Source organism: Chinchilla lanigera, unplaced genomic scaffold (genome assembly GCF_000276665.1).
Source record: "Chinchilla lanigera isolate Chin_1 unplaced genomic scaffold, ChiLan1.0 scaffold00078, whole genome shotgun sequence".
In the NCBI taxonomy this organism is placed as follows: Eukaryota; Metazoa; Chordata; class Mammalia; order Rodentia; family Chinchillidae; genus Chinchilla; species Chinchilla lanigera.
Genome location: NW_004955479.1, coordinates 9,089,045 through 9,116,358, shown reverse-complemented (window position 1 = coordinate 9,116,358; position 27,314 = coordinate 9,089,045). Strand labels below are relative to the sequence as shown.

Below are 27,314 nucleotides of genomic sequence, written 5' to 3'. Positions count from 1 at the left end.
TCCTTGGCTCCAGAGGTGGCTCTAAGAACTTTTCCTTGCTCCCAGCTGCTTCTCCGAACAGGATCGCATGGAGAGGAGTGAGGGCGGGGAGAGGGGAAAGGGGAGGTGGTAATTGGGCCACCTGCTGCCAGAGTGGTCTCCACTGCCCTCTGTCTTCCAGAAGCCCAAGGTCTCCGCCCTGTCTGCCTCTGTAGGGGCCATACTGCATAGCTCTGGAGGACAGGAAGGAAGAGGGTCCGTCAGAAAGACTGCCAGGGGATGACTTCTGTTGCCATGGAAACTGGTCATCACTGGGGCTGTGCTAAGCTCTGGAGAAGAAGAAGCCCCAGCAAAGACAATCCCAGGCTCCCACACCTCATTCTCCCTCTGGGAAGTAGGGAAGGAGAGGAGCTGAACCATCCCGGCTGGTGCTTCCTGGTCATGTACAGATGATCTGCTCCCTGCTTCCCGATAGACTTGGAGGCTATCAACCCTCATGCCCAGCCTGGCCAGGGGTGTCTGAAAGCAAAACCATTACCTAAGACTCAAAACACCATTCAGACAAATGTCTACCTCACCTGTCCTCAGAGGACCTGCTCAGCCTTGCCACATGCCCATGTCCACTCCCGGGCTCACTTGTGGGCTCCTGAGGTGACCCTCGGGCCCAGGGGTGGGACGGCAGCAGCACCAGCTCCTCAGGGAAGCCTCCTTGAACCTTGGGCTTCTCACAAACTGCAGAGAGGCCTCTTACCCTGAGGCAGGCTGGATGATTCCAGGAGCTAAGCCAGTGGCGCCCCAGCACTCACCCGTCTCCACGTCCTGCACATAGAAATGCAGGTCGTCAGTGATCTCGGTCACCAGCACTGGCTTGTAGCTGGCAGACCTCTCCTTTTCCTCCAGCACGGGCGTCACCTCCTCTGCGGGCTGCTCCTCATAGTGGGCCCAGACCTGCGTTTATGGGCAGCACAGGGCAGGGAAAACAGGAAGGGCAGTCAGAAAGACCCCAGAAGTGGGATTCGGAACGAACAGGGTCACTCCGGGGGAGCGAGTGTGGGGGTCATGGCAGGACACTCAGGTCATACCGGGTGGAGCCCCTGGAGGCCCCCTACCTCTGACAGGGCAGGCAGGCTCTCTGAAGTTTTTTTGACTCAGCTGTTCTGACAAACACCAGAAGCAGCTGGGGAGCATGTTAAGAATGCAGGACCATGGGTCCCACCTAGGCTTACCAAATTAGAATCTGTCAGAAGGGTCCTGGAGAGAGTCAAACAGAACAGAACCCGGCTCCCAGGTGATCCGCATGCACACAAGAGCGTGAGGCCCCCTGACGAACCAGCCTGGCTTTGGGATCCGTGAGAGTTCCAAACTTCCACCTCCCATACCATAGTGCGCTGCAGAGTCACCTGACAGTCCAGACTTCCCACTGGCACAAGGCCATGGGCACTCCTGAGGCACGCCAAGCCACAGCCCAGGGTGGCCGGGCAGGAACACCTCTCCTCAGCAGCCTGCCTGTGCTCTGCCCTCCTCACCTCCAGCAGGTTGCTCCGGCCTCACTTGGAAGCTGGGCCATCCCCTCGCCACCCTTCGTCTCTCCCTCCTTCCCCAGCCCTGCACTGTCAGGGTGGCAGTGGCTTAGAAGCTGATTCGACGTGACAGCGTGTCAAGTCCAATCCTGCGGCCAGGAGATTATCCAAATAGTGAGGACTGTCAGAGCAGGGAGGGAGGCGGCTTTCCAGCTGAGCAGCAGGAAAGGGGAGAGGAGCGAAGGGGACCGGACCACACATGGGGTCCCGCAGACACACAGGAGCGGAGAATGCTCCAAGCAGTAGCTGCAAACTAGTGTGCTAACTAGTGCCAGGTGCCATTCTCCGAACCCACTGAATTCTCACAGCCCCTTTGAGTAGGAAGAACATCCGTCTTATCAGTGGGGAAACTGAGACACACAGGGTCATGGCTGGAAATAGCAGAACCGAGGCTCAGAGACATGCAGGCTGTCTCTGGGGCTCCTCTGGGGCACTCTGGCGCGGACAGAGCCTCCCTGCGGGGGGAAAAGGCAGTACTGAGTCTCTGCAAAGCTTAGGTGAGGTACTCCTGCTCTTCTGCCTTTAACTTGTGTCTGGTTTTGGTCAAGCTGTGCACCTATTTTGGGTCTCCTTTCCTCCCTTGTAATGTGACCACACAAGCATGGAGACGTCCTTTCCACTGACATGGTTCCTAGGTGGCCTCAGGAAGCAGCTGGAGGGCAGGGATTATGGAAGCTCCCTGGGTCATACCCAGAGCCCACGTTTTCCCTTTACACAGCCCGAGGTATGTTCTTCCACTAGGAGTGGAGGCAAGGGCCGGAGAACCCCAGTGAGCAATGAAAACTTCCTGAGTCCAGGGGAGGCTGCCAGGAATGGCCACGACTCACAGCCAAGTTTTCAGCCAGCCGACAAGGACAGTGCCTTCTGAGGTAGGGTCTGCGTGCCCCTTCCCAGACCTCTTCCACCTCCCAGGTTTCAGTCATCCCAACACCTGTCCTCATCATCACTTCCATCCCCCTCATCCTCAATATCCAGAGCTCGGCACACACGGCTCCTTCTAACACCCTGCCCTGGCCAGCCAGAGGAGAGGGAGTAGGTAAGATTTTCATCCAGTGGGATAGGACTCTTGGTCTAATCCCTCCAGGGCCCACCTGCCCACAGGGAGCTGCACCTGTTCATGGGCGGCAGCTTGCACACTTCCCTGTGACAGGACTTTGGGGTCAGCCACAAATACTGCTGAGGCTGGGGCTCTCCTCCTGGGCCTTTCCGGCTGGAAGTTCCCCAGGTTAAAAGTCTAGTCAGCCAGTCATTCCTATTGACTCTGGGCTCCAGGGCCCTCTGGGACCCTTGCAGCTCTAAGAATCAATGGGACTCAACTGCTCTAAGACAAAGCTGTCAGCACCACTTTAAATGGGCTGGCGCTGAGCCTTGCACCATCAGCCGGGCACCCTCCTGACCCCACAGTCTGCCCCTCCCCGCCGGCCCCCAGCACCTGGAGTGCTCCGCTGAGCTTGGTAAAGAGACAGGGCTTCTGCACTGGCTCCTGAGTGAGTCCCAGGCCGGATTCCTAACCCCACCCTGCTTTTCCTGGCTGTGGGGGAAGGCGCTCCTCAGCAGTGTTGACGAATTGGGAAGAGACTGACAGGGTGAGAGCTGAAGCTGCTAATGACTCCTCAAGTGAAAAAGCCTCAGGCGACAGCATCGGGTTTCCTCCCTGGGGAGAGGGTGTGGAGCTTCACTGGGGCAGGCTCAGGTGGGCAAAAGCTGAGGTCATAGAGGATGCAAATAGAGCAGCAGGAAGGGTTCTCAGCCTCTAGCACTGGGCCAGTCCTGCTACAAGGTCCCAAAGCCCACGCTGGGGGGAGGGGGCGCACACATATGCCACCCAAGTTGAGAAGACAATGAAAGCAAGGTGCCTCCACACTCGGGGAGAGCTGCTCTGTGGAAAGGAACCTAGCTTCTCAGAGGGCTGAACTTGTGACCAGCTCAGCTGTTCCTGGGCATTTGGCAGCCAGTAGCCATAGGCAAGCTGGTGGATATAGCCTGGTCAGGTGGCTTTTCGGTGGCGGGGCTTAGTACGGGATGTATCTTGCAGCACCCTTCTGCAGGAGACAGACACTGGCAAGACAACTGCCAGACAGTTGCCACTTTCCTGTACTAGGCACAGACAAAGCTGTCCCTCCTCCTAGTTTTTCTGGGGGAGCCGCAGGTCCTTCTCCTGGCAAGGGACAGGGAATGTGAATGGGGATCCACTGGCTGGAGTCCTTCCACTCAAAGTCCTACTTAATATTGAGACTTACAAGGCTCCAGGAGTGGGGCTGGCATGAGGCCAGGGTGGCAGAGGCCTTTGAACTCACAGAAGGGAAACCAAGCTCAATGAAAGCCAATCTATGGCCAGTTCAGTCCTGTCCAGTGCCCTGCTGGGCCTGAGTGTGTGTGGGGAGGAGACAGCCTAAGTGTCTGCCTTCTGTGGCTTTGTCCTTGGTCCTCAGGTCTGCCTAGAACCTCTGAGGTGGATGGGGGTGACTCTCCATCACTGTGGAGGAAGGGGAGGAATTATACCCTGCAGACAGCTAAGTCCTCAGAGCTCGGAAGCCAGCACTGTCATGCTGCCGCAGACAGACACACTCACTAAGGCATGCACACATCATCACACTGCCCAAAGACGTCTGTATGAGTCTGGTCTCAGGACTCTCTCAGCATTACCCCTCCTTGGTTAGCTTGCATCCTGATGCTGATGATAACCCTCCCCTCCACTGGACAGGGTCTCAAATGGGCTACACTGGAGACACCCAGGTTACTGTCCCTCAGGTGGTCACCAAATTGTTTCATCTGAGTCCAGCTAATGTTGAGGGCTTCTACGAGGTTCTGCCAGTGCCACTCTAGGAACTAGCCCCACCAGGAGGAGGAAAGCCAGTCTGGTTCCTCAGGATCCTCAGAGTGGACAGACAGGATTTGCAGGAGAGGGACCCAGGAGGCAGGCCAGCCTCATGCTGAGAGTTGTGCACTGCATTTTAATTGGTCTGGAATAAAAACACACAGCCCGTGTAAGTAATTAATCACTGGTAATTACTCCTCAGCATCATCAAGTGGCACCAGCGAAATGACAACTTGGGCCCCTTCAGACGCATCTACTAGGTAGTACACAGCGATGCCCAACTCAGTACCTGGCAAAGAACCCACTCCTCCTCCTCGGGCCAGATTTCCCTCCCTGTCCTTCCCTGCGTCCTTCTCTGGTCTCTACTCTCAGAAGACAAAGCATGGCTCAGATCTGAGGAGGCAGTATCTAGGCTCAAGTGAGTTGTCACTGGCTGAGTAGAAAAGGTGCCTTCAGCTCAGGCCTTGCACTCAGGTGCTGCCATATCAGCCCAAGCTGCTTCTCTTCTGGGAAGGTTCAGCCCTGAGCAGGAGGCCCCGGTATCGCCTCGCCTCCATCTCCCAGGAACACACAGAGGACACGGGGGTGGCAGTTAGTTCAGCTGTCACAGGCAGGAAACCCAAGAGGAAGTGTGTGACTCTTTTCCTGTAGAAGCTGAGCTGCCTGCTTCCCTCAGCACCTTAGGAAGACAATGTTAATATGAGCAAGAACAGGAACAAGGAAGGGGGATCCCCCAAGGCCTGGAGGCAGCTGGCTCCTCCAGAGCACGGTCAGTCCTTTTTACCTGCCCTGGCTTTTTGAGTCACCTCTCCTTACTATCTGTCTACCTGTGTTCTCCTGACACCCTGGTATGCTCTGACCTGCTTCCCTGGCATGGAAGGAAAAATGTGGAGATCCAGGAGGACAGTCCTTGGGCCTGTCCCCAAAGGAAAAGCAAGGCCCTGAGTGAGTGAGGAGGTGGCTGCTCTGGGCTGGGAAGAGTGCAGTGACTTCAGCGCCCAAAGCCCCCAACTCTTTTTGGCAGGTGTCTGGGCCTTGGCTCTGGGAAAGGAGTGTTGGGCCAGATGGCTGGCCCCTGGGGAAGGAAACGTTTATTCCTGGAACAAATTTATGGCTCAGCACGGCTGTCCCACGAAATCCTCCTCAAGCTCAGGAAGCCCTGACAAATTGGTGGCCAGCTGATTTATCCCCATTATCAGGGCCAGGCTGTAAGTCAATGGAGACAGGCTAGTAGGGGGGTGCCAGGCTGGGTTCCCACCCCTAAACCACTGAGTTCCTTAATCGTCCATTTGTTTCCCAAAGCTGCATCCTGACCCACCCCCCTTGTCTCTTCCATGCAGTGTCTGCAGAGACTGATGGGCTGTAAATCTGCTGTCCTAACAGCTTTATGCATCTCCCGGGGCTGCTTCCCTGCAGGGAATGTGAGGGAAATTCATATGGGGCTGTGGGCTCTCCGGTCCCTCCGAGGGCACTGATAGGGCAAGGTCAGCGCTGAGGAAGAAGGGCAGCCCAGGCTTCACCTGGGGCTCCCCAGCTATTTCTCCCACGGGTCCATGGTCACTTCCACACAGCCTTCTGCTGCGGGTCCACCTGAGCAGGCCTGGGGATCACTGAGGCTCATCCAGGCTGCAGTCAGGCCCACCCTGGTCTGCAATAGGCTTATGGTCAAGGTCAACTAAGCTTGGCAGCCTCGCCCTTGACTATGCACAGTGCCCCTGTGACGGGTCTGAGATCACCACCCTCCCAGGGCATTCACTGTGGGGACGTCTCTGGAGGGGTGTAGGGAGGAGGGGAGGGCAAGAGTGCTGGACGTGGCTGTCCCACCCCTACCTTCTCTTTTTTCTGCTTGGCAGCTTCCTCAGCAGACAGCAGGGATTTGTAGTAGGCGCTGCGCTCTGCAGTGAAGTGGACCTTGGAGAGTGCGTGCTCCACCAGCAAGACGGACAGGTTAGCGCCGTCCATGTGCAGCCAGCCGATGAAGTTGCCAGCCTTGTCCATGCTCTCCACCTCTACCTCCACCTGGGGACAGAAAGACGGGGTGTCAGCCCACAGCCACAGCAGAGGTGACACCGACACTGACGACTCCCAGGTCTTCAGCAGCTGCCTCCAGGTTCATCCCATGTGGCAGGAGCTGCTGGTAGCAGGGAAGGAGAAAGCAGAAATCTGTCACAGCCATGCAGGTGAACCCTTCTTAGATGCCATCAATTCATTTCCCGCTCCCCCTCCTTTGTCAGAGAGCTACTGGGGTACACTTGACCCTTCTTGGGTTAGCAAAGATTGTGAGTGGGTGGGAGCCCTTAGGGTCAGGAGTGAGGTAAGCAACAGAGCTGAGTAAGTTTTATTCTTCTTTGGCCTCTGTCCTAGGCCTGCGCTGGGGAGACAGGCAGGCCTCAGGGAGCAAGGCAATCCCTAGAAGACTGTATTCTTCCTGCAAGAGCTCAGAAGATTAATGTTTAACAAAGGTAATTACAGTGGCTTCCAGAAAGCAAGGAGAGAGGAGAAAGAAGAGCACAGGTGAGGTAGGGTGACTTGAGCAAGGAAAACACTGGCACCGAGGCAGGTAGGGGGAACCCCACTAGGTTACTACCCAGAAGGAGCAGCTGGAAGGCTTTGGTCGCTGTCATGAATATGACCTTGAGCCACAGGCTGTGACTGAACAGCAGAACGCTCAGGAATTCCCATGGTTTCATGGGCTCCTAGGTCCCTTTGACTCAGGACCCCTTCCCCAGGGCCCCAGTCATAGTACTGACTCTGCTGTTCTTCCTGATGGCTGATCTGCCCCCATCACAGGAAGGCAATGGCCCAGGATAAATTCCTTCCTTGATTCTCTTCTGACCTCTTTCTTCTGCTAAAGGGGCCTATAAAAGCCTTTCCTGCTAAATGTAAAAACTTGTATTAATTTAAATGGCTTCAAGCTCGATTAAGCAATAAAATGAACGTCTGAATACCTGGGAATTCTCAAAGCCTTAGCTGCAGACAGTGGCAAAAGGGATGAAGCAGTTTGGAGATGTTGGATGGGTCCCCAGAACCACAAGAGGTAGTAGGGAGCAAGCATGGGGCAAGGCCCAGAAGGCAGGACCCCGAGTAACTTCCTTCCTTCCTACCTGAGGCCCACAGCTAACCCTTCAAGTAGAAATGCAAGTTCAGCAATGCTTGAAGTTGGGGTGGGTACGGAAGGGGAGATGCCTAGTCTGTTAGGGTCAGAAAAAAGGATACCACACAAACAGGAAACCAAGGCATGGAGAAAGTGGAGCTAGGAAAGGGCAGAGCCAACAGCAGATTCTAGGCTGCCCTGCCGCCTCTTCTACAAAGGCAAGACTCTCCTTCCTCTCGTCCGCTTCTCCAGAGCCCTCTGTTTCAGGGGCAGGGCTTTCTCCCACCAGCCACACTGACGCCCTACCCTGCTTCTCCTGGGGTAATGCCAACTCCCTTCACCATCCAGGTCCAGTGACCCTGCAGCTCACCCCAGATCCTGAGTGGGAGTGCTGGGTAGCAGGATCTCACTATCCACTGGTTGGGTCACGCTGACCCAGCGTCTACACCCCTCAGCTGAGAAGCAGACAGACACAGGCAGAACTAGCAACTAGTGCTTACAGATCCCCAACTAGGCTTTTCCTTTAAGTCTGGTAATTAACCTACTGGAAGAACTACATGTGTGGGGAAGGACAAATGGGACAATGCTCAGAGCTCAACACCTCTTATCCACCCTGCAAAAGCACAGATCACTCTAAGACTGAGCCTTCTACAGGAGAAAACATCTGGGCATGGGGAAGGGGCTGTTGGGTTGGCAGCGATATGAAAGACGTCACCCCAGGAGCCATCCCTTCTTTGTCTTAATTTGCCCCACTCTGCGAAATAAGCTGAGGCCGAGGAGCAGCAGGTCCCAGGGGCATCTGGGTGGGAGCGGCCTAAGGAAGAATGTTTGGAGGTTCTGGAGACACATGGCCAAAAGCAAATGAGGCCAATTCAGTTCTCAGCCAACAATGAGCCCAGGCCCACAGCAGTTCCCACGCAGTTTTAGTGACCGAGTATCTTTTCCCTACACCTGGTTGCCTTGCATGGCCCTGCATGGTCACACAACCTCCCCTGAGGCCTGGTGGGCCCTGGGGCAGCTTGTGCTGGGCTACTGTGCTTCTCTGCAGCAGGGTGCTGGGACTGATGTAAGAAGCTCAGAGATGGGTTGCTGAGGCAACCAGGCAGGCACAGTCCCTCTCATCCTATAAGGCGCCAGGCTCAGACCTCGCTTCACATGGCAAATTCCAAATGGACAGGGTATTGTTTGAGGCCAGAATCCAGATGCTCGCTGCTTTCCAGCGCTCACACTAGGTGAACCCAGTGGCTGGCTGCCACACCTAGGGCTGGCCCCACCGGGAAGCATGAGCTCTCCTTGGAAGTGAGCCCCAAGTTCACACGTCCCCATCCTCCCCCTGCCTGCAATCAATGCGCTAACTTGGGGTTGACAAGTCCCTGGGCCCAGCCGGCGGCACAGGAAAGAAACCTCTGGCCTTGGGCACTGTGCTGCCACTGGATCCATCTCGGGTTGCAGAAGGAGATAAAGCTGTTGCCTGTGGGGCTCTGCTTCCCCTTTCATTACAGCTGCCACTGCCACAGTAATTTCTCAATCAAAGGAAGGCTCTCAGGGGAAGGTGGCTGGGCTACCATTCCTGCCAGCTCCCATGTAGCTGGGCTCCCAGCCTCTCAGGCCACGTCCTGCACTGTGTCCACCCGTTGGTCACACCTTGGCCTGGATGGCGCTGGAGCTCAGTGTGACTCTGGCTCAGAGAGGACCGCAGGGGTTGCAAGCAACGGTTAAGCAGGAGTGCCCAGCTTGAAATGCTGTGCGTCCTTCACCATGCTATATACCTTTCCAGTGACTGCCAGGAGTTTGAGGCTTAACTGTAACATTATGTGTGTCTATATAAGCTTGATTTCTCTGCTTAACTCTAGAACTCAAATTTCTCTGACATCATCCCTTAATTAAAAAAAAAAAAAAACAGCTGGGCAAAGTGGCATGTTTGTAGACCCAGCTATTTGGGAGGCTGAGGCAGGAGGACCACTGAGGCCTAGGAGTTTGAGGCAAGTCTAAGTCACACAGAGATTATCTACACACACACACACACACACACACACACACACACACACACACATGCAAAATCACAGCACTAAATAGACCACACAAAAAAGACATTCATCTTCTGAAAACTGCAACAAGAAGGTAGTGTTGTCTCGTTCGCTTGAGATGGGAATGTACGTGCTGAGTGATTCAAGATTTTGCCCCTCTGTGTCTGTCCACAAACGACTGTAAAAGTACTACAAGGAGTGTTCTGAGGGCTGCAAACACATTTCAGGGGAATGTAAATTTGCAAATATACTGCCTGTGAATAAGGAGGGCTGACTGTATATAGATGCATACAGAGAGACAATTAGTTCCTCCACTTGCCTCGAAGTGCAGACAGTTAGGGGAGGCTTGCTCCTGTCAAATATATATGGAAGCTCTGGTTGTTCTGGCCCTTTTGAGCATTAACTGAGATACTACGCATTGTATAAACTACAGAGAACTGTACAATAGTTACTTTAATGTCAGCACTTTGGAGTGTTTCAGAGAGATCTGGATTCAACAGTTTCGGTGGGAGGACTCCTACAACGGCAGGTGACATCAAAGAGTTCAGCTAGTGGATGATGAGATGACCATGGCTGCTCAGAAGACTGGGAGCGGACGTCCTAGCTGTGTAGGAGTGGTGTGTACACACGTGGCAGACATGGTCTTGGGGCTTCCAGAGTCTGTGGATGTATATACACAAACAGTGCCAGCAAGGGATATCAAGTAGCTCTTGTCTTCATTCCACTACTTGGTGTATGTGCGGCAGCTGAGCCCTCGGAGGACACAGGGCTGTGGGGGAGGACGTTGCTTCCTGGGAGGCTGGGAGAAGGGCAGGTGGTGCCACCCTGGGAAAGTGGCTTGGCGGAAACTGGTTAAGATGGGAGTGGGCAGCACAGACACTTGAGGGCTCGCTGTGACCCTCAAGAGCTGGAGGACACAGAGGGGCTGCCTCACTTGCTGGCTAGCCAGCATTGCTGTTCCTCCACCCTCAATACTGGCAGAGCGAGGATGGGTTTTATGGTTGCGGGACAACGGGCTGGAGGGGTGCACGTGAGCTCTGCTCTTGGGTTTTCAACACAACTTTGTCTCTGCAGGCTTCCCTGACCGGGTGCGCAGGAGCTGGCTTTGGAACACCTGTGGGTCTGCCCTCCCTGTGGCACTGAGGGGGCCAAGTACAGCACAGAAGTTAGGAGCAAGGACTCGGGAGACAGATGACCTGAGTTCAACCCCACAGAGTCACTGAACTTCTCTGTGCCTCTATTTACCTGCTGTAAGCTTGGGGGACTGTAACGGTGCCTACCTCAGAAAGCTTTGCTGCGATGGCTAAATGAGCTAGTACAAAATATAAAGCACCAGAAGACTGGCATATAAATGCTTCATTAAGATTATCATCATCATCATCAGTTTCTTGCTTCCTGGCAGGGGCAGTTATTTCATGCCTCAGTGTCTTCATTCTCCAACTAGACTGTTGGCTCCGTGGGGAATGAAGATTATTTCATCCTTAGGTCTTCTCCAGATCTGGATGTACGCACTGCCTAGGTTGTGAGGGGGTAGAAAGTGCGTGGGTTTTGGAGTCAGATCTGGGGTTCAACTCTTAGCTCTACTTGTGAATTTGGGGGCAGGTCACATGACTTTTGGACAGTTTAACTGTGAAAGGAGAGGGCCCTGCGTATTACATAGAGCAATGTGAAACTGCTTCTTCTCATCAACCAATATCATAGCTGGACCTGCATCTCTGGGGTATTTCCATCCAGCAGCTGTCCTGCTCGGCTATGCTGTGCACTGGGGTCCTCTTATTAGAAGAGACCAATCCCTGCTTAATGAGCCCTGTCATTCTCCTCTCTCCCAAAAAAGCTTTAGGTTTCTTATACCACTTTGTCCTCAAACAAAACAAAGGAGTGAAAATAAGCAACTAGGGGTTAGCAAGGGTCCCCATACTCACCTAAGGAGATAGATGCCTTTCTGGTCAGCGTGGGCATCTTTTTCCATCATAGGGCCACAGAGGTGGGTGCCACCAGCCAGTCAGACCCAGGGGAGCAGTGACTAGACACGATGGACCTGGCCCATCTGTGGGCTGGGCAGCCAGCAGGCTCTGGTGCCTCACAGTGGGACACATTCTCCTGCTCCCAAGCACATTAATATGCCACTAATGAAATTGTTCTGGCTTATTTACCAAATTAATACAAGCAGCACAGGCTGTTGATTTGCATGTCTCCTAATTACTGAGCAAGAGTTCCCTGTGCCCAGGCAACACGCACACCTCAGCACCCACCTAGCCAGGCTCGGAGGCTTTCCCTTCCCAGCTGAGCTTGGTGAGGAAGGGGCGAAGGGGAAGCAAAGGAGAAAGATGGATAGTCCAGCACCATGCTTGGGGCACAGCAGTTTGATGGTGGGGGCCCCTTTCTTGGTGCCATCTGTGCCCTGGCTTCCAGGGCAGTCTGCATCCAGTCCATGTCCCCACCTGCAAATTGTTCCCCTTCTCTCCTTGTCTGGATTCTGCCCAGCTCCTTAAAGCAGGAACTACTTCAATCAGATAGGCAGTGGGGGCTGAGTCATTCTCTTGGTCTAAGCAGTGAGGCACATTCTCTGCCTGGGGAACAACGCAAGCCTGGGAGCTACTTGGGTTTGCTAAGGAGTGTGGAGGACGGAACAATATAGAAGCCAAGCAAGCGCTGATGGTTTTATAAGCACCAATACTCTCAACCTCTTCTGGCCCTCCCCAGGCAATTAGCCTTCAGATTCTGAAATCTTTCTAAACTGTGCCCGTAAGTGCGCGTGTGTTAGGAGTGGGGGAGATTACTGAGGAGTTCAGCTCTCAGACCACAGGGGAGGTTCTGCCAGCACTAGTGCTCATTTAGCTGCATCTGTCCAAGCTCTCCTTGTCCGGGGCAGAGTTGGATACCTAGTGGCACTAAAGGGCGAACATGAAGTCTTCCCCGCCAGGGTCATGGTGCAGCGGGGATGCGGGGGAGAAGACAGAGCGTGCACTACAGGCTGCCTCCACTGAAGGGCTAGCCAGGGGCACCAAGGGCAAAATAATTTCCTAAATGAGAATAGGGGAAGACAGCAGGGGGATCCACATTCCATGTAATGACTCCAGGCAACCAAAGGAGATATTCCACACCGGGGATTTTACGTCAATGAACAGAGGACTTCACACATTTGTACTAGCCCTTCCCTTGCTCTTTCCTAAGAGAATGGAGGAACCAATCCTCTTTCCCCTAAGGGCACTGCACTGCCTCTATGTACAATGCCTAAGGCGCACAGGAAATGTTTGAGCCTCCAGCTAGCCTGGGCCCCAGGGGCTGGGAATCAGCCAGAGATTTGGAAAAACAGCAATGGGGGTGCTCTCTGGAAAGTGAGGTGGGCTGCTTCAGGCAGGACAGGACACACTTCCTACCCTGGGGCTTCTGGAGAGAAACAGGCAGCCTGCACCAAGTGGGGTGCTGGCTGCAAGTTCCTTCAGAGGGCGGAGTAAGAGTTCAGCTCTGTTGGGGTGACACAGGGTGCCCAAAGTCAGGCTTCAGAGGTAGAAGACTCCATGTCCCTCACACATGTTGGGCTATAGTCTTGCTTTCAAGGTCCCCCACAACATCCGTGTGGAATATAGCACAGGCCTGTATAGGATGGAGAACCACAGAATTATTAGCTGGGTACCAACTCCATCTCCTCCACGACACCTGCTTAGGGTCAAAGCAGTTTTTTCATCTGCAGAATAAGAGCTTCTCTCTGCTCTGAGTTGAGGCTAGGGACAAAGACAGAAGAAAAGCAATAGGTTACCCGGAGGGAAGGACTGGTGGAGAAGCACCACCCACTAATTACCAAGTCCCAGGAGAGAAATGACCAAGGGCAAAGGTGGGAAAAGGAGAGAGAAGAGCTCAATGATGTGGGGCCTGAGGGATTCCAGATGCTTCCTGGATAGCTGGCTGAGGTGTGATTTGTCCGCAATATGAATGTGTGGTCTACAAGTTTGGTGGTACCCTAAGGATGGCAGTACAGAGAGGTGGCGTAACAAACAAAGAAAAAAAAAACAAAAACAAACAAACAAACAGAGAGATGGCGAATCTTTAAAAAAGTGGGGCCAGGTGGGTGTGGTTGTGTACTCCTGTAATCTCAGCACTTGGGAGCCTGAGGCAGGAGGACAGTAAGTTAGAGCTAGGCCTGAGTTATAAAGCGAGACCTTGCCTGAAGAGGAGAGAAGAGAAGAAAGAGAAGAAAGAAAAGAGAAGAGAAGAGCAGAGAAGAGAGGGGCCTGGTGGAAGGAAACAAGGTCATGGGGATACCACCTTTGGGAAGGATTAATGTAGGTCTCAAAGGGTCAGGCTGCTGTGAGCAACCCTGGCCCCTCCTACTCTTGCTTCCTACCTCTTCCCGTGTTGTGTTGTGTACCTCTCTTCCACGTCTCCTGCCCGTGGTGCTAGCCACCCAGAGAACCTTGCTAGAAGCCAGTGCTGGTACTAGTGCCGGGCTCTGAGGCTTCCAAAACTGTGAACCAAAACAAACCTGTTTTTTGTTTTTTTTTTTTAAATAAAGTGCACACATCTGTAATCCTAGCAAGGCCCTGTCTAGAAAAAAAGAAGAAAGAAAAAAGGCCCAGCATCAGATACTCTGCTATACCAACTCAAAACGGACTAGCCCCCACTCACTCATCTTGTCCACAGCTTTTTGTGAGACGGGAAATAACCAGAATGTAACGATGGTGCTTTCCTGTCACAGAAGGACCATGCCACTGAGCTGGGTTTGCTGCCATCACTGATGCTGCACGAAGGCTGAGCCTGCTGCCATGGCCAGAGCTGTGAACCTGAGGAGACACTTCAGCCTAATATAGTAGCCATTTAACACAGCCAGCTCCTTCCCTCCACTCCAGGCCACGTGCACACACACTGACTTCCTTCAGAGACGATGAACATTAACACAACACAATTAATAATGCAGCGCTCTGGGAGCTGGGAGGCAATGCCCATGACATGCCTCCTGGGTCTCATTACTGTCTGCATGGTAGGGAGTGGGCGGGCTGGAAGTGGGCGGCAGCACAGACCTTTAGTGAGCTACAGGAGCAGCGTGGCTCCATCCCCACCAGCCCCCACTCCCATTTCTTCTTCACTTCCAGCCCAGATGACTCTTTCACATCAGCCTACGGAGTGGGCTGCTTTTCCAGAAAGGCTCTTTTCTGACATTTGAGTGCTGGCCCATGCCAAAACCCTAGGAATGCCTAGAAGTCTGGGCCAGGTTGACACATTAGTGAGAGGGGCTAATGCATTCCCGGAAATGGAGAGAAAGCCTAGGTGGTGAGAGATGGCTGGGCAAGGAGCTCAGGACTTCCTTCAGCCTCCCCCAATGCCTTTTGGCTTCAGGATGAAGTGTAGGGTGCTGGGGGTGTGAGATGGGGTGGTGCTGGTGCTGGTTTCTGATCCTGCCTGAGGCAGAGAGGCAGCAGCCAAGGCCACAGGCTTCTGCCGGGAAATGCAAACCTGCTGACTCTAGGCCTTTGTGAGCGGTAACACAGTTTACAAACTGACGCAATCTGTTTCTTTGGTGCAGACAATAAGGAAGGCAGACTGTTCATCCTCCCAGGAAAGTCCCAGGCTGGAGGCTGGAGGGACAGCTCTCTTCCCTGAGGTTTGATCAGGGAATGTGGTGGAACCAGCGGGTGCTGGTTTTGCCTTAGTGCCAGGGCAGGGCCGCACTGCTGGAGTCCTTTCCCAAGGGCTTCCCCAGTGTGAGGCAGAATTTGGGCCATTCTGAAAGCAGGCACACCTGGGGGGCCCAGCTCTTTCTCATGCTCACTGGCCAACAGTGAAAACACCAGTCCTCCCCAGAAAGAGGAGCAATGACTGCCTTCTACCAAGTCCTCCACAGAGCTGCGAAGTAAGCCAGCCACTGGCTTGGCCCAGGAGGTCAGCCACAGGGATACTGGCCAGAACTCCTCTCCAGCTGCAGGGCTACACTTGCTCCTAGAAGGAGGGAGGTAGGTATTTCAGTGTGCGCGTCATCTATGCAGTAACTACCTGAAATTATCAGATTTCTTACCTGGTCTGAAACTAAGCAATGTGCAATCAGGTCAAGTTCAAATGTCCGTTCTCTTTCACAGGTACCTGTTTGTCTTTAAATTAGATTATTGGTACATTTAGATATACATAATGATCACATTCATCAGAGCACGGGTACCTGTTCTTAGGTAATTTAACCCCATGCCTGCTCTGGGGGCCGGTGTAGGCCCTTACTCTGTGCATTTTGCTTTGTTGACCCCAGCTCCCAGGCTCCTTTACCTGAACTGCTGTGGGCAATATCACTGTAAGAACCCACATTTTGCCATTATAAAGCACTTGGGTCGGCATCCATGGCTACTTCTTTTCCTTTTCTCTAGTTTGGAGAAAAAATAAATTAACCAGGCAGTTGATCACCCCCTCTTCTGCTTCCTCGGCACCTATTTTTATCAGTTATCTTCGTCTATAGCACCTTTCTCACTGCCTTTCCCACCACGATCCATCTCTGCCTACGAACACTGTGACCATCTTAGAGAATCTTGCTTTGCCCGCACAGCCCTTCAGGCCTGCCCTTTCACTTGACCCACTGCACTTGGCCAATCCCTTTCACGCCCTTATCCTATGCAGCTGGTTCCCAGGGAAGGTACTCTACCGTCGCTATTACTTCAGTTCAGGACTTCTTAATTGCTATTTTAATCATTTCTCTGCATATGTCATCATTTTTGACCTTTCAAATACTATGACAAAGCCAAGCACCCTCTATGATTTTTGAAACTTACTTTTTTTAGATCTCTGTGGTTCTCAGTCCTGGTTTTTTTTCCTTGCTCTTTTTGAGTCTGGGTCGTGAATTCTCCTCCAAAACCATGATCCTTGAGTATGGGTATTTCCTCAGGGGCTGTGTTAAGCTGTTGACAATCCCCACATTCCACTGCTGAGTGATCTTATAGATAAACAGCTTCTACCTCCAGCCCAGATCGCCCTTCAAATTCAGCTCCACTGGGGAAATGTCAGCTGTAACGAGTCCAGCCCTGAATCTCTCATCTTCATCATGAAACCTGCACTGCCGACCATAGGTGGCAATACAGGAACTGTCCTGAGGTCTCTGTGCTTTCATAGCTCATCTCAGTGTACATGGACTCTCTTATCCTTGTTGTCATTCCCTCAGTTCAGGTCCTGGTTGCGACAACACTACCCTCACTGGTGTCCTTGCCACCAGCCTTGCCTCTAGATGCAGGCTCTGCAGCCAGACTACCTGGCTTCAAAAATCTTGCTCTACTGCTAACGAGCTCTGTGACACTGGGTAGGTTACTTGACCTTTTGGGCATTGGTGTTTGTCAGCTGAACATAATAATGAATGACCCCTAACTCAAACAGCTTTGATGAAGGGTAAGTGAAACATTGACGGAGAACCTGTCATACAGAAGTACTCAATAAGTGTTCATTTTTAAAAAAAATGTGTATCAGGTCACTTCACTCTTCTGCTGAAATCCTTTTGTTATTCTCTGCTAAACTTTAACTCCTCAGCAGAGCAGAATGTAAGTGCCACATAACTGGGCTCTTGCTGGTCTCAACTACCTGTCATTATTTTGCTCCAGGCATGCTGAAGACCTTCCTGCTTCACACACACTGGGCTGTGCTGCTCAGGCCTTGACACACCTTGTTCCTTTGGCCAGCATGCTCCCTCCTACGGCTTCACTTGCCAACTCCTATCTAACCTACCCTTGGAGATTCTGCACAGATGCGATTTCACACCAACCATGCCAGTATTCACTAAGGACTCTTCCCCACAGCATTTTGCTCATTTCACTATTACAATACATTACAACAGCCATTTACTAATGGCACCTGGTAGGCATTCAATAAATTGATGATGAAAGGTAAAAGTTCCTACATTCCCCAGGTTACCAGCAGTGAAGTAAGAAAAGGCAAGTTCCTGCCACTGGGCACATGCAGTGGCACTGAGCTGACTGAAGGCCTGCTGGAAAGCTCTCTGTGGCAGAGAACTGCCCACCAGAGCCCACAGGGGCAGAGCCGGTCCCTGGCCAGGGCAGCCAGCACTGATGACTCACAGCAGCCCTGACAGCGTGAGCAGAAGGGGCTGCTTCATACTTGGCTTTGTCTCTACCAAACAGAATGGGAGCGAGGATGGATTCCTCTGTTTATCTAGGCATGAGCACAGGCAGCAGCTGGGTAAGCCTCCCTCTGGTCTCCTACACATCCACGGCCTCCTGGCCACCATCCCTCAGCAAGCAAGGGGTAAAGAGCAAAAGCAGACATAAGGTGCATGGAGGAAGAGTTATGAGGATAGGACAGAAGCTATGAGACTAGAACAGAGACCGGGGTGAGGCCAGGGACAGCATGAGGCCTGGATCCCTGATCCCAGACCACCATCCAGTGCTAAATCCTCCACACGAGGGAGTAGGTGGTGCAGGTTAAGTCAGTGTAACCTGGGGGAACATCTGAGTCCAAGGGCTGAGGAAGCTTGAAGGTATGCCACCCGCGATGCCAGCAGGCCTGCAGGCCCTTTTGGAGAATACAGAAACCTTTGAGCAAAGCAATGCTGTAGGGTTTAAAGGATCTGAGGCTTGAACTGGAAGCCAACCTGTGGGCCCAGTCACTCCTGACTTCTCAGAGCTGGGCTGTATCCACAGGGCCAGCTCGAAGGTGTCAGCATAGAGCTGGAGTGTCTTAAAGGGGACATGGAGCCCTTTCTTAAAGTTTACCATCAGATGACCTTCTGGAAAAAGGGACAAAGACACTAATCCCTCTTGCAGGCACTGAAGTGAAAACCTAAACAGACCAAAATTCTACACTTGGCATCCAAGGATCAGGCAACTGACTGCCTCCCTTTTCATCATGCCAGCGAAGAAGGAATTGGTTATCTGCAGCTTTTCTGAGGAAGCCCCCGACCCTTCAGGCCATCCTGCCTTTGTGCGCCAAGCAGGAGGCCTGCCACAGACCTGCCTTCCTCAGCAGGCTGTGCTGTCAGCGCTGCATGGGACCGCCCAGGGAGGGGACCCTTTGCTGGTCTGTACAATGGCACTGTCACAGGCTGTCAGCAGCCCTGTTAACCTGTGCCTCTGGATAGGACACAGGGAAAAAGAGAAGTCCCACCCTCTCCTCTGACCTTCTTAAAGGAGCTGTGTTTAGGCTGAGGGAAAAGGAGATCTGAGCCCTGGGGGGATTTTGCCCGTGTCCAGTGCACATTCCCACACTGTTTCAAACCTCTCACAACACAGCAGGCAGAAGGAAACATCCTGTGCGACGAGGCTGGGCCCTGGAGACTGGTCTTTGAATTGAGCAGGGTCAGCGCTGGAGGGCTGTTCTGTACCCGCCCTCCTGCACACAGGATGACTAGATTCTTGCTTGCCATGACCTGAAGGGCCTATGATCTCTCTGGCTTCTCAGTAATGCACAGAAAAGCCCCTGGGTAAAAGCCACCCATTGTAAGGTCTGAGCATGCACACAAGAACTAAGGATAAAGGCAGCCCACTGGGGGCCAGACTGGCCTGGTTAATGACAAGGCCCCTGCCCTTCTGTGTAGAGAGGCTGGGCTTTCTTGCTGTTGACTCTTTATGACTAATGCCAATTAAAACACAGCACTGCTTACCCTGTCAGAGTGGAGATCTAACAGATCATAAACCCTCCCAAACTTCTAGGCTAGTTTGCACCAAGGCTTTCTTTTGTTTGTTTGTTTCTTGGTTTTTCTGAGACAGGGTCTTGCTATGTAGCCCACGCTGGCCTTGAACTTGCAGTGACCCTGCCTCAGCCTCCCAAGTGCTGGGACTACAGACATGTGCCATCATGCCCGGCTGCACCAAGACTTCTAGGTTTTCGTCAGAAGCCCCACTGGCCTCACCTCTGCCCTCTTGGCTCTGTAAAGGCCTCTGCAGTCCTCAGCCAGGTAAGGGAGGAACAATGGGCTGGGCCCATCCAGGCACCTGGACCTCAGAGTCCCTCTCAGTGCACTTTACCCACTGCCCACACCATGGGCTCTTTGTGCTCTTTTAGGTCTTTTGATCGGGCACTGAAAGTTCTCAAAACCACTACAATGAGATTAGAGGCAAGACAAGGAGAACTAGCAGTGACACGAAAGAACAGTAAGTAGGAGGGGTCAGCAGCTTGGCTGTGGGCAGGAATCTCTGCCTATCTTCTTGACAGAAGCCAAGGTCCCATTAATCTCAATTATTTCCTCTCTCCAATTTCAACTAAATGTCCCCAGAACAATTCAGTGTAACAAGATCCCAGGAACCAGTTGGCAGCCCCTTGGCCCTACTATCTGGTCCGGATGATTTTGTTCTAGTCTCGAGCAGAGAATGGTAGCCTGAGTCTCCCAAAGGGGGCCAGGGTGGCCTCATTTGCCGTGTCCAGCTCCCAGTTTGCTGTGCTGAGCAGAAGACCACCGATCTTACTCTCTGCTCATTTGGTTGGGGGGGGGGCTCCTTCAAGGTAGGTACGTTCTGAAGCGGAGAGGGGTGAACACACTCAGAGTCTGGCTAAGATTGCCCAGACGCCGCAATTAAGCATCTAAGAGAACCCTATGACTCAGGGAGGACTGGTGACCTGCCCTGGCATAAGCCTAGCTGCCTCTTCTGACAGAGGACACCTGGATGCAGCTACTGCTGTCAATACACTTGTCCCACCGTGGCCTTCTTGTCACTGTGCCCTCGGACAATGCTTTGAGACTCCTGCCACCACCTTGCCGCCACTCAGTGTAAACACCATTTAAGCAATTTGATTTCTTTTAGTGCCTTCTAGGGTGTCTGCAATTGCCTGCTGCTCCAGAGCTGCTGCTTGGGCAGGAAAAGGCAGAGTGGGAGAGTCAGAAGTGACAAGCGGGGCTGGCTCAACCCTAGATCCTAAGCAGGGAATCACTGAGACACTGCAGGGAGGACAGAAAAAAGTACTACGGAGTCTTAGTACTTTGTGTCTTCCTGAAGTGGAAGTACATTAGATGGAGCTAACGTGCCCATCTCACCAGCCTGACTTCCTGACTTCCCTCTGCTCTGGCCCAGCATATCTGCTTGCTGTGTAAGCTGCCTAACTCATCTCCTACCTTTCTGCCTGTCCCTGAGACCACGCACCTGCACCAGGGTTGCTACGGCCTGACAAGCGGTGGCCCCTCACTGCCACAGCAGGAAGCGGAGCCCACTTTCCGGTGAGGAGCATGCAGGCTATCTCTTCCCAGCAAGTGCTGCCCAGCATGCAGAGGGAAACTATGGGCAGAAGTTTGGGAGGGCGGCCACACCAGTTTTGTCTTCTAGGAAGTCTTCTCTGACTTCATCCGGTATCAGGCTGCTCTTGTTAATCTGTTCCCTTTTACAGTTATGCTTTCTGAACGAGGCTGCTTCTCTGTGCCTTCTGAACTCGCCCCGAGTCCCCAGAGCCTGCACAGCGCAGCAGGATTCCAGGCAGTGCTGGAAGGAAGGGGCTTGAAGGAAAAGGACTGTGAATCCTGGGGGAGACTGTGCTTGGCAGTGCTCCTGTGCTTCCGGGCAGCACCTTCCATGTGGCTGTATTCCTGGGTTCTGTCCAGAGCTTTCCTAACGAAGACAGCTTCCTAGGCCAGGTAACAGAAGAAAGTGCTGTCAGGGAACACAGTGTGGGCAGAAAGATACAGGGGGCTGGAGAATCACCAGGGATGCCCAGTTGGGCTGATGAAAGAGATGAAAATGTCGAACGATGATGAGGATTCTTCAAAATGAGAAGAAAAGTACTGAGGGAACAGAAATGTACGAAAATCAGTAAGGGCAAATAAAGAGACCTGGGAATCACTGCAATTAACCAACTGACCAAGAAATAGTTATTTGGCCTCTATTAAGTGGGAAAGCATACCATTAGATACTACAGAGGAGCTATGTGTAGAGAAAACTTCTGTCTTCCAAGCATCTGTGGTTTAGTTGAGAAGACACGAGGCCACACCGTGTCAGTTAGTGACCAGACGTCATGTGAAACCCATGACGACGTAGTTAGTGCAAGTACAGGAAAGGTTCACAGGAGAGAGCCAGCTCTGAGGGCTGGGGGGCTGGGAAACTCCTGAGGAGGGGACCGGCCTCACAGCTGAGAGCAAGGCATACACCTTCCAGTCTAAGGAAATGCATTATTCTATGGTAGAAGAAACACGGGTAGAATTTCAGCACAGAAAGTGATGCTGAGGTCAGCAGTGCTGGAAACAGGTGTCATGAGAGAGGAAGGGCGGGGAGAGGTACAAGCAGCTCAGGAGACAAGGGTGGGGGTGAGCCTGAGCGACAGGGTGTGGGCACATGGAGCCGATCCGCCTTCTGATGCAGATCAGGGACAGGTGAATCAGGGTAGGAACCTGAACAAGAAACACGAAACGTGCTGCCACAGTCAGGACGGCTGGGAGAAAGGAATGAGGAGAAATGAAAGTACACAGTAGCAGCCTGTTAAGGGGCCAGGGAATGTGCATGAGAGAGATCAACAGGGCCAGAAAGAGGAGAAAAGAGGCCGCGGTCCCAGCCACTACCAGACTTGCTCTGCCAGCATGTACTTTTACTCCTTCCCCACAGAAGAGCCAAGTTTAGTGCTTTGTGCCTCATTCTACCTTCCCCACCCGTTCCCATGCCAACGTTTTCCTCCTGGTGTGGGGATTACAACCACTGGCAGAGCTGCACTGTGGTTACCGGCGAGAACTCTAAAGTCAGGCTACTGGGGTTCAATTTCAGCCTCTGCCAATTAGTAACCACAGGAGAGTCAATGTAGGTCTCTGTGCTTCGGTTTCTTCAAGACATGACATGGGAGTAATAAAGGTAAACATCACTTTCCTAGGAGTCAAGTGAGCTAATACACACTCTCAGAACCACGTCTAGAGCACAGTAGTAAGCGCTCAACAAATGCTGGCTCTTCTCATTGGTAAAACACGTATAGTAAGGACAGAAACCTATGCTGGGTGTACATGTGTCACAGGGTGACAGGGCTCTGTGGTTTTCTGAGGAAAAAACTGTAGCTGCTTGATCAGTATATGGCTTGGCTTGCTCTCAGCCTTGGCAGAGGTCCGGCCCCTGTGATTTCTAGTATTGCACGGGAGCTTTCCTCTGAGAGAGGGTAGAGGGTGGACTAAACGTGCCAAGTTCTGGCCTGACCACCGGTCCCCTGAACCCACTGTTCAGCTGGAGCAGGGCAGCTTTCAACACCTAGCGGGCAAGGGAGACTTGTTTCTCCAGTCTCATTCTGCCGCCTCCTACCCTCAGGCCACATGGGTTGTTGTTTTTTTTTTTTGCGGGGAGGGGGGGGGTTTGGTTTTTCTCCGGTACCAGGAACCGAACTCACGACCTTGCGCTTGCCAGGCAAGCGCTTTTGCCACTGAGCTAAATCCCCAGCCCCAGGCCACACGGATTGTGATCTGGCCCCAAACACACTCTGAGGCTCCTTGTCCTGTGCCCTGCCTTTCATGTTAGAGATGTCCCAATATCCATTTTTTCCTTTTTACTATTCCTGCTTTCCAGGGATTAGGATGGCTAGCTCCAAGATTATGTTTCCCAGTCTGCTCTCCTTGCTCACCGAGTTTTAGCAGGAATTATAGGGTGGCACTTCTAGGAGAACAGTTGTTTTCTTTGCATATTTTCCCTCTTTGACTACTTGACTAGTAGGAAGATGTAAAGGGCTACAGGTACCCTGTACCTTGAGAAGGGAGGGCAGGTGCTGAGACCACTTGAGCACAACCAAGGGCTTAGATTCCTCCTGACACTGGGAGTCACTGTCCCCATTCTGGACTGCCTACCTTTCAGCTTTTTTTCATCTTGTTTAAGCAAATGCTTTTGCTCTACATCAGTAGATGTAATTCCCAACTATTGCACTGATAGCTCTCCCTGGAACACGTATCTTTCCTTCACCCTTGGCTGAGCTAACACTCACCTGTCCCCACCCGTCGAGCCTAAGCAGCACTTCCTGTAGGAAGTCTTTTCTGGGTTCCTACTTGGCTCTGAGAGAATCTTGAGCACCAAAGAGCAGGGAGCAGCTTTCTTCTGATTGCTGAGGAGCTCTTGAGATTGCTAACTCCTCGATGGCAGAAAACACAGGTGACTTGACCCTATGGTCCCAATTCCTACATGGCACCCAACACACAGGTCAACACGTCTGTTAAACGAATCAAAAGAAAAGGACACACAGATGCAAACACTGGCACTTATTGATTTGTCCTTGCTTTCAAGAATGTTTGATCCAAAGAACATAAAAGGAAGATAATCTTAGAAAAACAAGGCCCTTTTTTGTTTTTGACTGATTCAAACATAGTTCAGGACACACAGTCTCTGGGGCAACTGCCTGTCTCACCATGGCTGTTCCACCTGTTCCACCGATGGCCTTGGGTACATACGCTGTCCAACAGCCAGGCTTGGCAGGGGATGGGTCATAAATGCTCTAGGTCAGAGGCTCCGCAGGTGTCAGTTCCACATCGAAAAGCCAGACTGGTGGCTTGTTACTGGGAAGAGGGAAGGGAACCAATACTTCTTAAACACTTCCTATGTGCCCAGTGCTGTATCTGCTTTGTAGACTTGCATGTGGTAGTGCTTAACTATTCTGTGAAGCAGTTTCTGTAGTAGTCTTTTACTGATAAGGAACTGGAGGTTTAGACAAGTTACAGAATAAGGCCAAGGTGAAAGGTTGATGGGTGGGTGGGAAGCTATAGTGACACAGAAGTTCTAGTTGTGCTATCACTACACACCAGGGTAACTACAGATAATACATCACACATTTCAGAAAGCTGAAGAGGGCTTCAAAAGTTTTCACCATAAAGAAATAGTAAATGTTTTAGGAGACAGGTATATTTACTCTGATTTAAACATTATGTATATATATGAATATCATGTGGTACCCCGTAAGTTTATGTTTTCATATGCCAGTTAAAAATACAGTTAGTTCAACACAAAAGAAGAGGCTGAGGCAGGAGGACTGCAAGTTTGAGCTCAGCCTGAACAGCTCAGTAAGTCCTGCCTCAACATAAAAAATATATAAGGGTTGAGATGTAGCTCAGTGCAAAGGCTTCTGGATTCAATTCCTCTTACAGGGGAAAAAAAGGAACTTGCTCTAGGTCATGAATGTATTCAGCAAGGTAAGCAGAAAACCCCACACATCTACAGTGGTCAGGATAGCCCGAGTGGAGCGGCCACAGTTTCAACTCACTGCTGCCTAATTCCAAAGCCTGGCTCTTGTCACTAATCTGTGGGCAGAATGACTCTCCTGACACCGAGGAAGGTCACACTCTCAGCTGTCTAGGTTTTCTAAAGTTGCTGGGGTATAGGTGTGCAGGACAGGGGAGGGGGGATGAAGACAGGCTGACAGTGGCCAGAAGTGGCCCTGGATGCTTGCTCTTGGGCCAGGGGCAATGTGTAAGAGTGAAGACAGAAAGCCATTAAGAAAGATGTGATCCTTCCCCTGGACCTGCCTGAGCTCCTTTCCCCAGTGACCGTGTGCTCAGCACGCCAGTTAGCAGGCTCTGGGCTCATTACCCTCCGGGACTCACTGCATCTATTCTCTGTTGGCTGCTCAGCATGAGCCCAGCTCCGGGAACTCCGTCACCTCCCGGATACCTTCCAGCCACTGCTGCAACCTCCTTTTTGGGCTGGTGTTGTGAGATGGCCAGGCAGGGCATTTTCTTGCCTTGAGGCCAATAGGTTCCACAGGCTCCCATTTTTCCCTTTGCTTGCTTCCCTCTCCCTCAGCAGATACCCACAGAGGGGCTTTGACCTTCAAGGTTCAAACTTCTGAAACCACAGGAGCTCCTTTAGATCTCTGTGGGGGACACAACAGCCATGCTGAGATGACAAGAACAGGGGAAAGTGGCCCACCAAGCTGCCTGGGGGAGGAGACGGATGAAGGATGGGTACAAGCCCAGCTGCCTTCTGCCTCCCAGTCCCTGGCTACCTCTGCCTCTCTCAGCCTTTGACCAAAACAAAACCCTCTGGCTTCTCCATCTGAGAGCAACTACGTTTATAATTGAAAAGCCCAGAAAATTTATTGTGGTGGAGATGAGGAAATTTAAAACTCATAACCATCCTGCAGGCCGATAGATCATGCAGATGTCTATCCTATTAGAATAACTTGACACCGCAGATAGCCATCTTATTACACTAAACGGTTAAGAAAGCCCTGCCCTGCATCACAGACATGCTGTGCAGAGTTTTCTGCTCACCTTCCTGAGTACATTCATCAGCCCATTTTGTTTCCTCTGTTGAGTTCGGCCACAGAATTACAAACTGCTGAGCGGCAGCAGAAGTTTTAAATTAAGCATTCATGGGCGTAGGTGAGCGCTGGAAATGATGGTGGGTCGCGAGGCAAGCAGGCAAGATTTAGTGCTCTGTGTGTGTGGTGGGGAGCTGAGGCTCATCAACAAGTCTAGATCAAGCCTGGGGATGGAGGAGCCAGGCAGAGGGAGAGGAAAAAAAGAGGGCTCAGGAGGAGGAATTTAAAAGCTCTCTGGTCAAAGGGCCAGACATGCTGCATGACAAAATGAAAATTATTGGAGACTTTCAACCACAGCTAATGCCAACCTCCGTGCAAGGCATAAATATCTGCTGTGCAGACAAGGTATGTGTGAGGGGGGACCCTGGGAGGACAGTGAGGCTGGTGCTCGTGCGCCCCTCGGCTTTTCTGGAGACATTTCCAGACTCCTCCTCTTCCAGTGAGTTTGCCCTTATCACTCACCCCAGACACAGTACACTGAGGTCGTCCTTAAGGACACTGACCACTGTCCCTCTGGCACCTCTGGGGTCCCTCTGGGCAGGACTCCTTTCCTGCTCATGCTGGTTTGACTTAGATGGTGAAACTGTCTCTCTGTCCCCTGCCTTTCTGCCACAGGAAGGGTTGAGCCCTGGAGGAGGGAAGGTGAGGAGGGAAGGTGGCTGGGCTTTGGTGCTTGGTGCAAGCTTGCCCGTGTACACACTGCTGTGGTCACTCCATCTGACCATCACATGGGTCACTCACTCAACCCCAGAAAGAAGGCCCACAGGACTGCGGATGACTTCATGACAGCGGCCTTAACAGTGATTGGTGGTGCTGGGAAGACAGGCAGCAGCAGGCCCAGTTCTCCGGGGGGCTGCCCCCTGCACCAGCCATTCCCATAACCTTGTTTTATTGTCTTTTATTGCAGAGCGGCTCCAGTGTGTGGGCAATAAAGCTTTGACTGCTGCACTCCACAGGCCTGGGGTGGGGAGAGCTCAGTTTGCCGAAGTAGGGCAGGGTGGAGAGAGGGGACCCAAGCGGGGGGCCAATTCCATCCCCAGGGCAGCAAAACCAGAGAACCTTCCTCCTTTGAAAGGCCCTTTGAGGACTGGCAGGAAAAAAAGCTGCTCTGGGACTACGGCTTCTCTCCCGCCTGCTATTCATTCAGGATCCCTGTCCTCTGCTTGTGGATTTTGCAAGCCTCCCTCTCCTGCAGAGAACCTTACCTTTCTCAGCTGCTATGCTCTACTCCTTGCTCCCGGGCTGACTCTCCCCTACTGCCCAGGCAACTCACTTCTGTCCTCTGCACAACTTTGTGGGCCACAGTTTTTTAGATAGCAGGGAAGACTACTACCTCCCCTGTGACTGGCCTCCTGCTGCACTGTTCCATGAGCCCTGAGAGCCGCTGAGGGCAGGCCTTTAAAGGGACGGAATGACCTGTGTGGCCTTTGACAAAGGTGGAGACAGGGTGCACTCTTCACTGAAGAGCCCGCAGCCTTGGGAAATGGAAGTGCTAGAGTGCCGAGGGCTCGTAAGGGTCTCCTTGACGGTTCAGGTACAGGCTTGTATGGGATAAAAGAGGCCTTAGAGAGGCGGGAGGCAGCGAACGGGCTCCCTGCCAAGGCACGGGGTGACAGAGCTTCTCGCAGCCCCAAACGGTTTACAAACAC

The 27,314-nt window shown here is 52.4% G+C and overlaps 1 protein-coding gene across 1 annotated transcript in view; it reads right to left on the bottom strand.

Annotated features, from left to right (window-relative positions):
- Positions 1–27,314, bottom strand: part of Snd1 (staphylococcal nuclease and tudor domain containing 1) — a 431,831-nt gene that overhangs the window by 8,146 nt on the left and 396,371 nt on the right. The window contains exons 17-18 of the mRNA XM_005402366.2: positions 6,208–6,396; positions 786–927 (exon numbers count right to left, since the gene is read on the bottom strand). Of these exons, the coding sequence (XP_005402423.1) occupies positions 786–927; positions 6,208–6,396 (331 nt within the window). The remainder of the gene's footprint in view (positions 1–785; positions 928–6,207; positions 6,397–27,314) is intronic.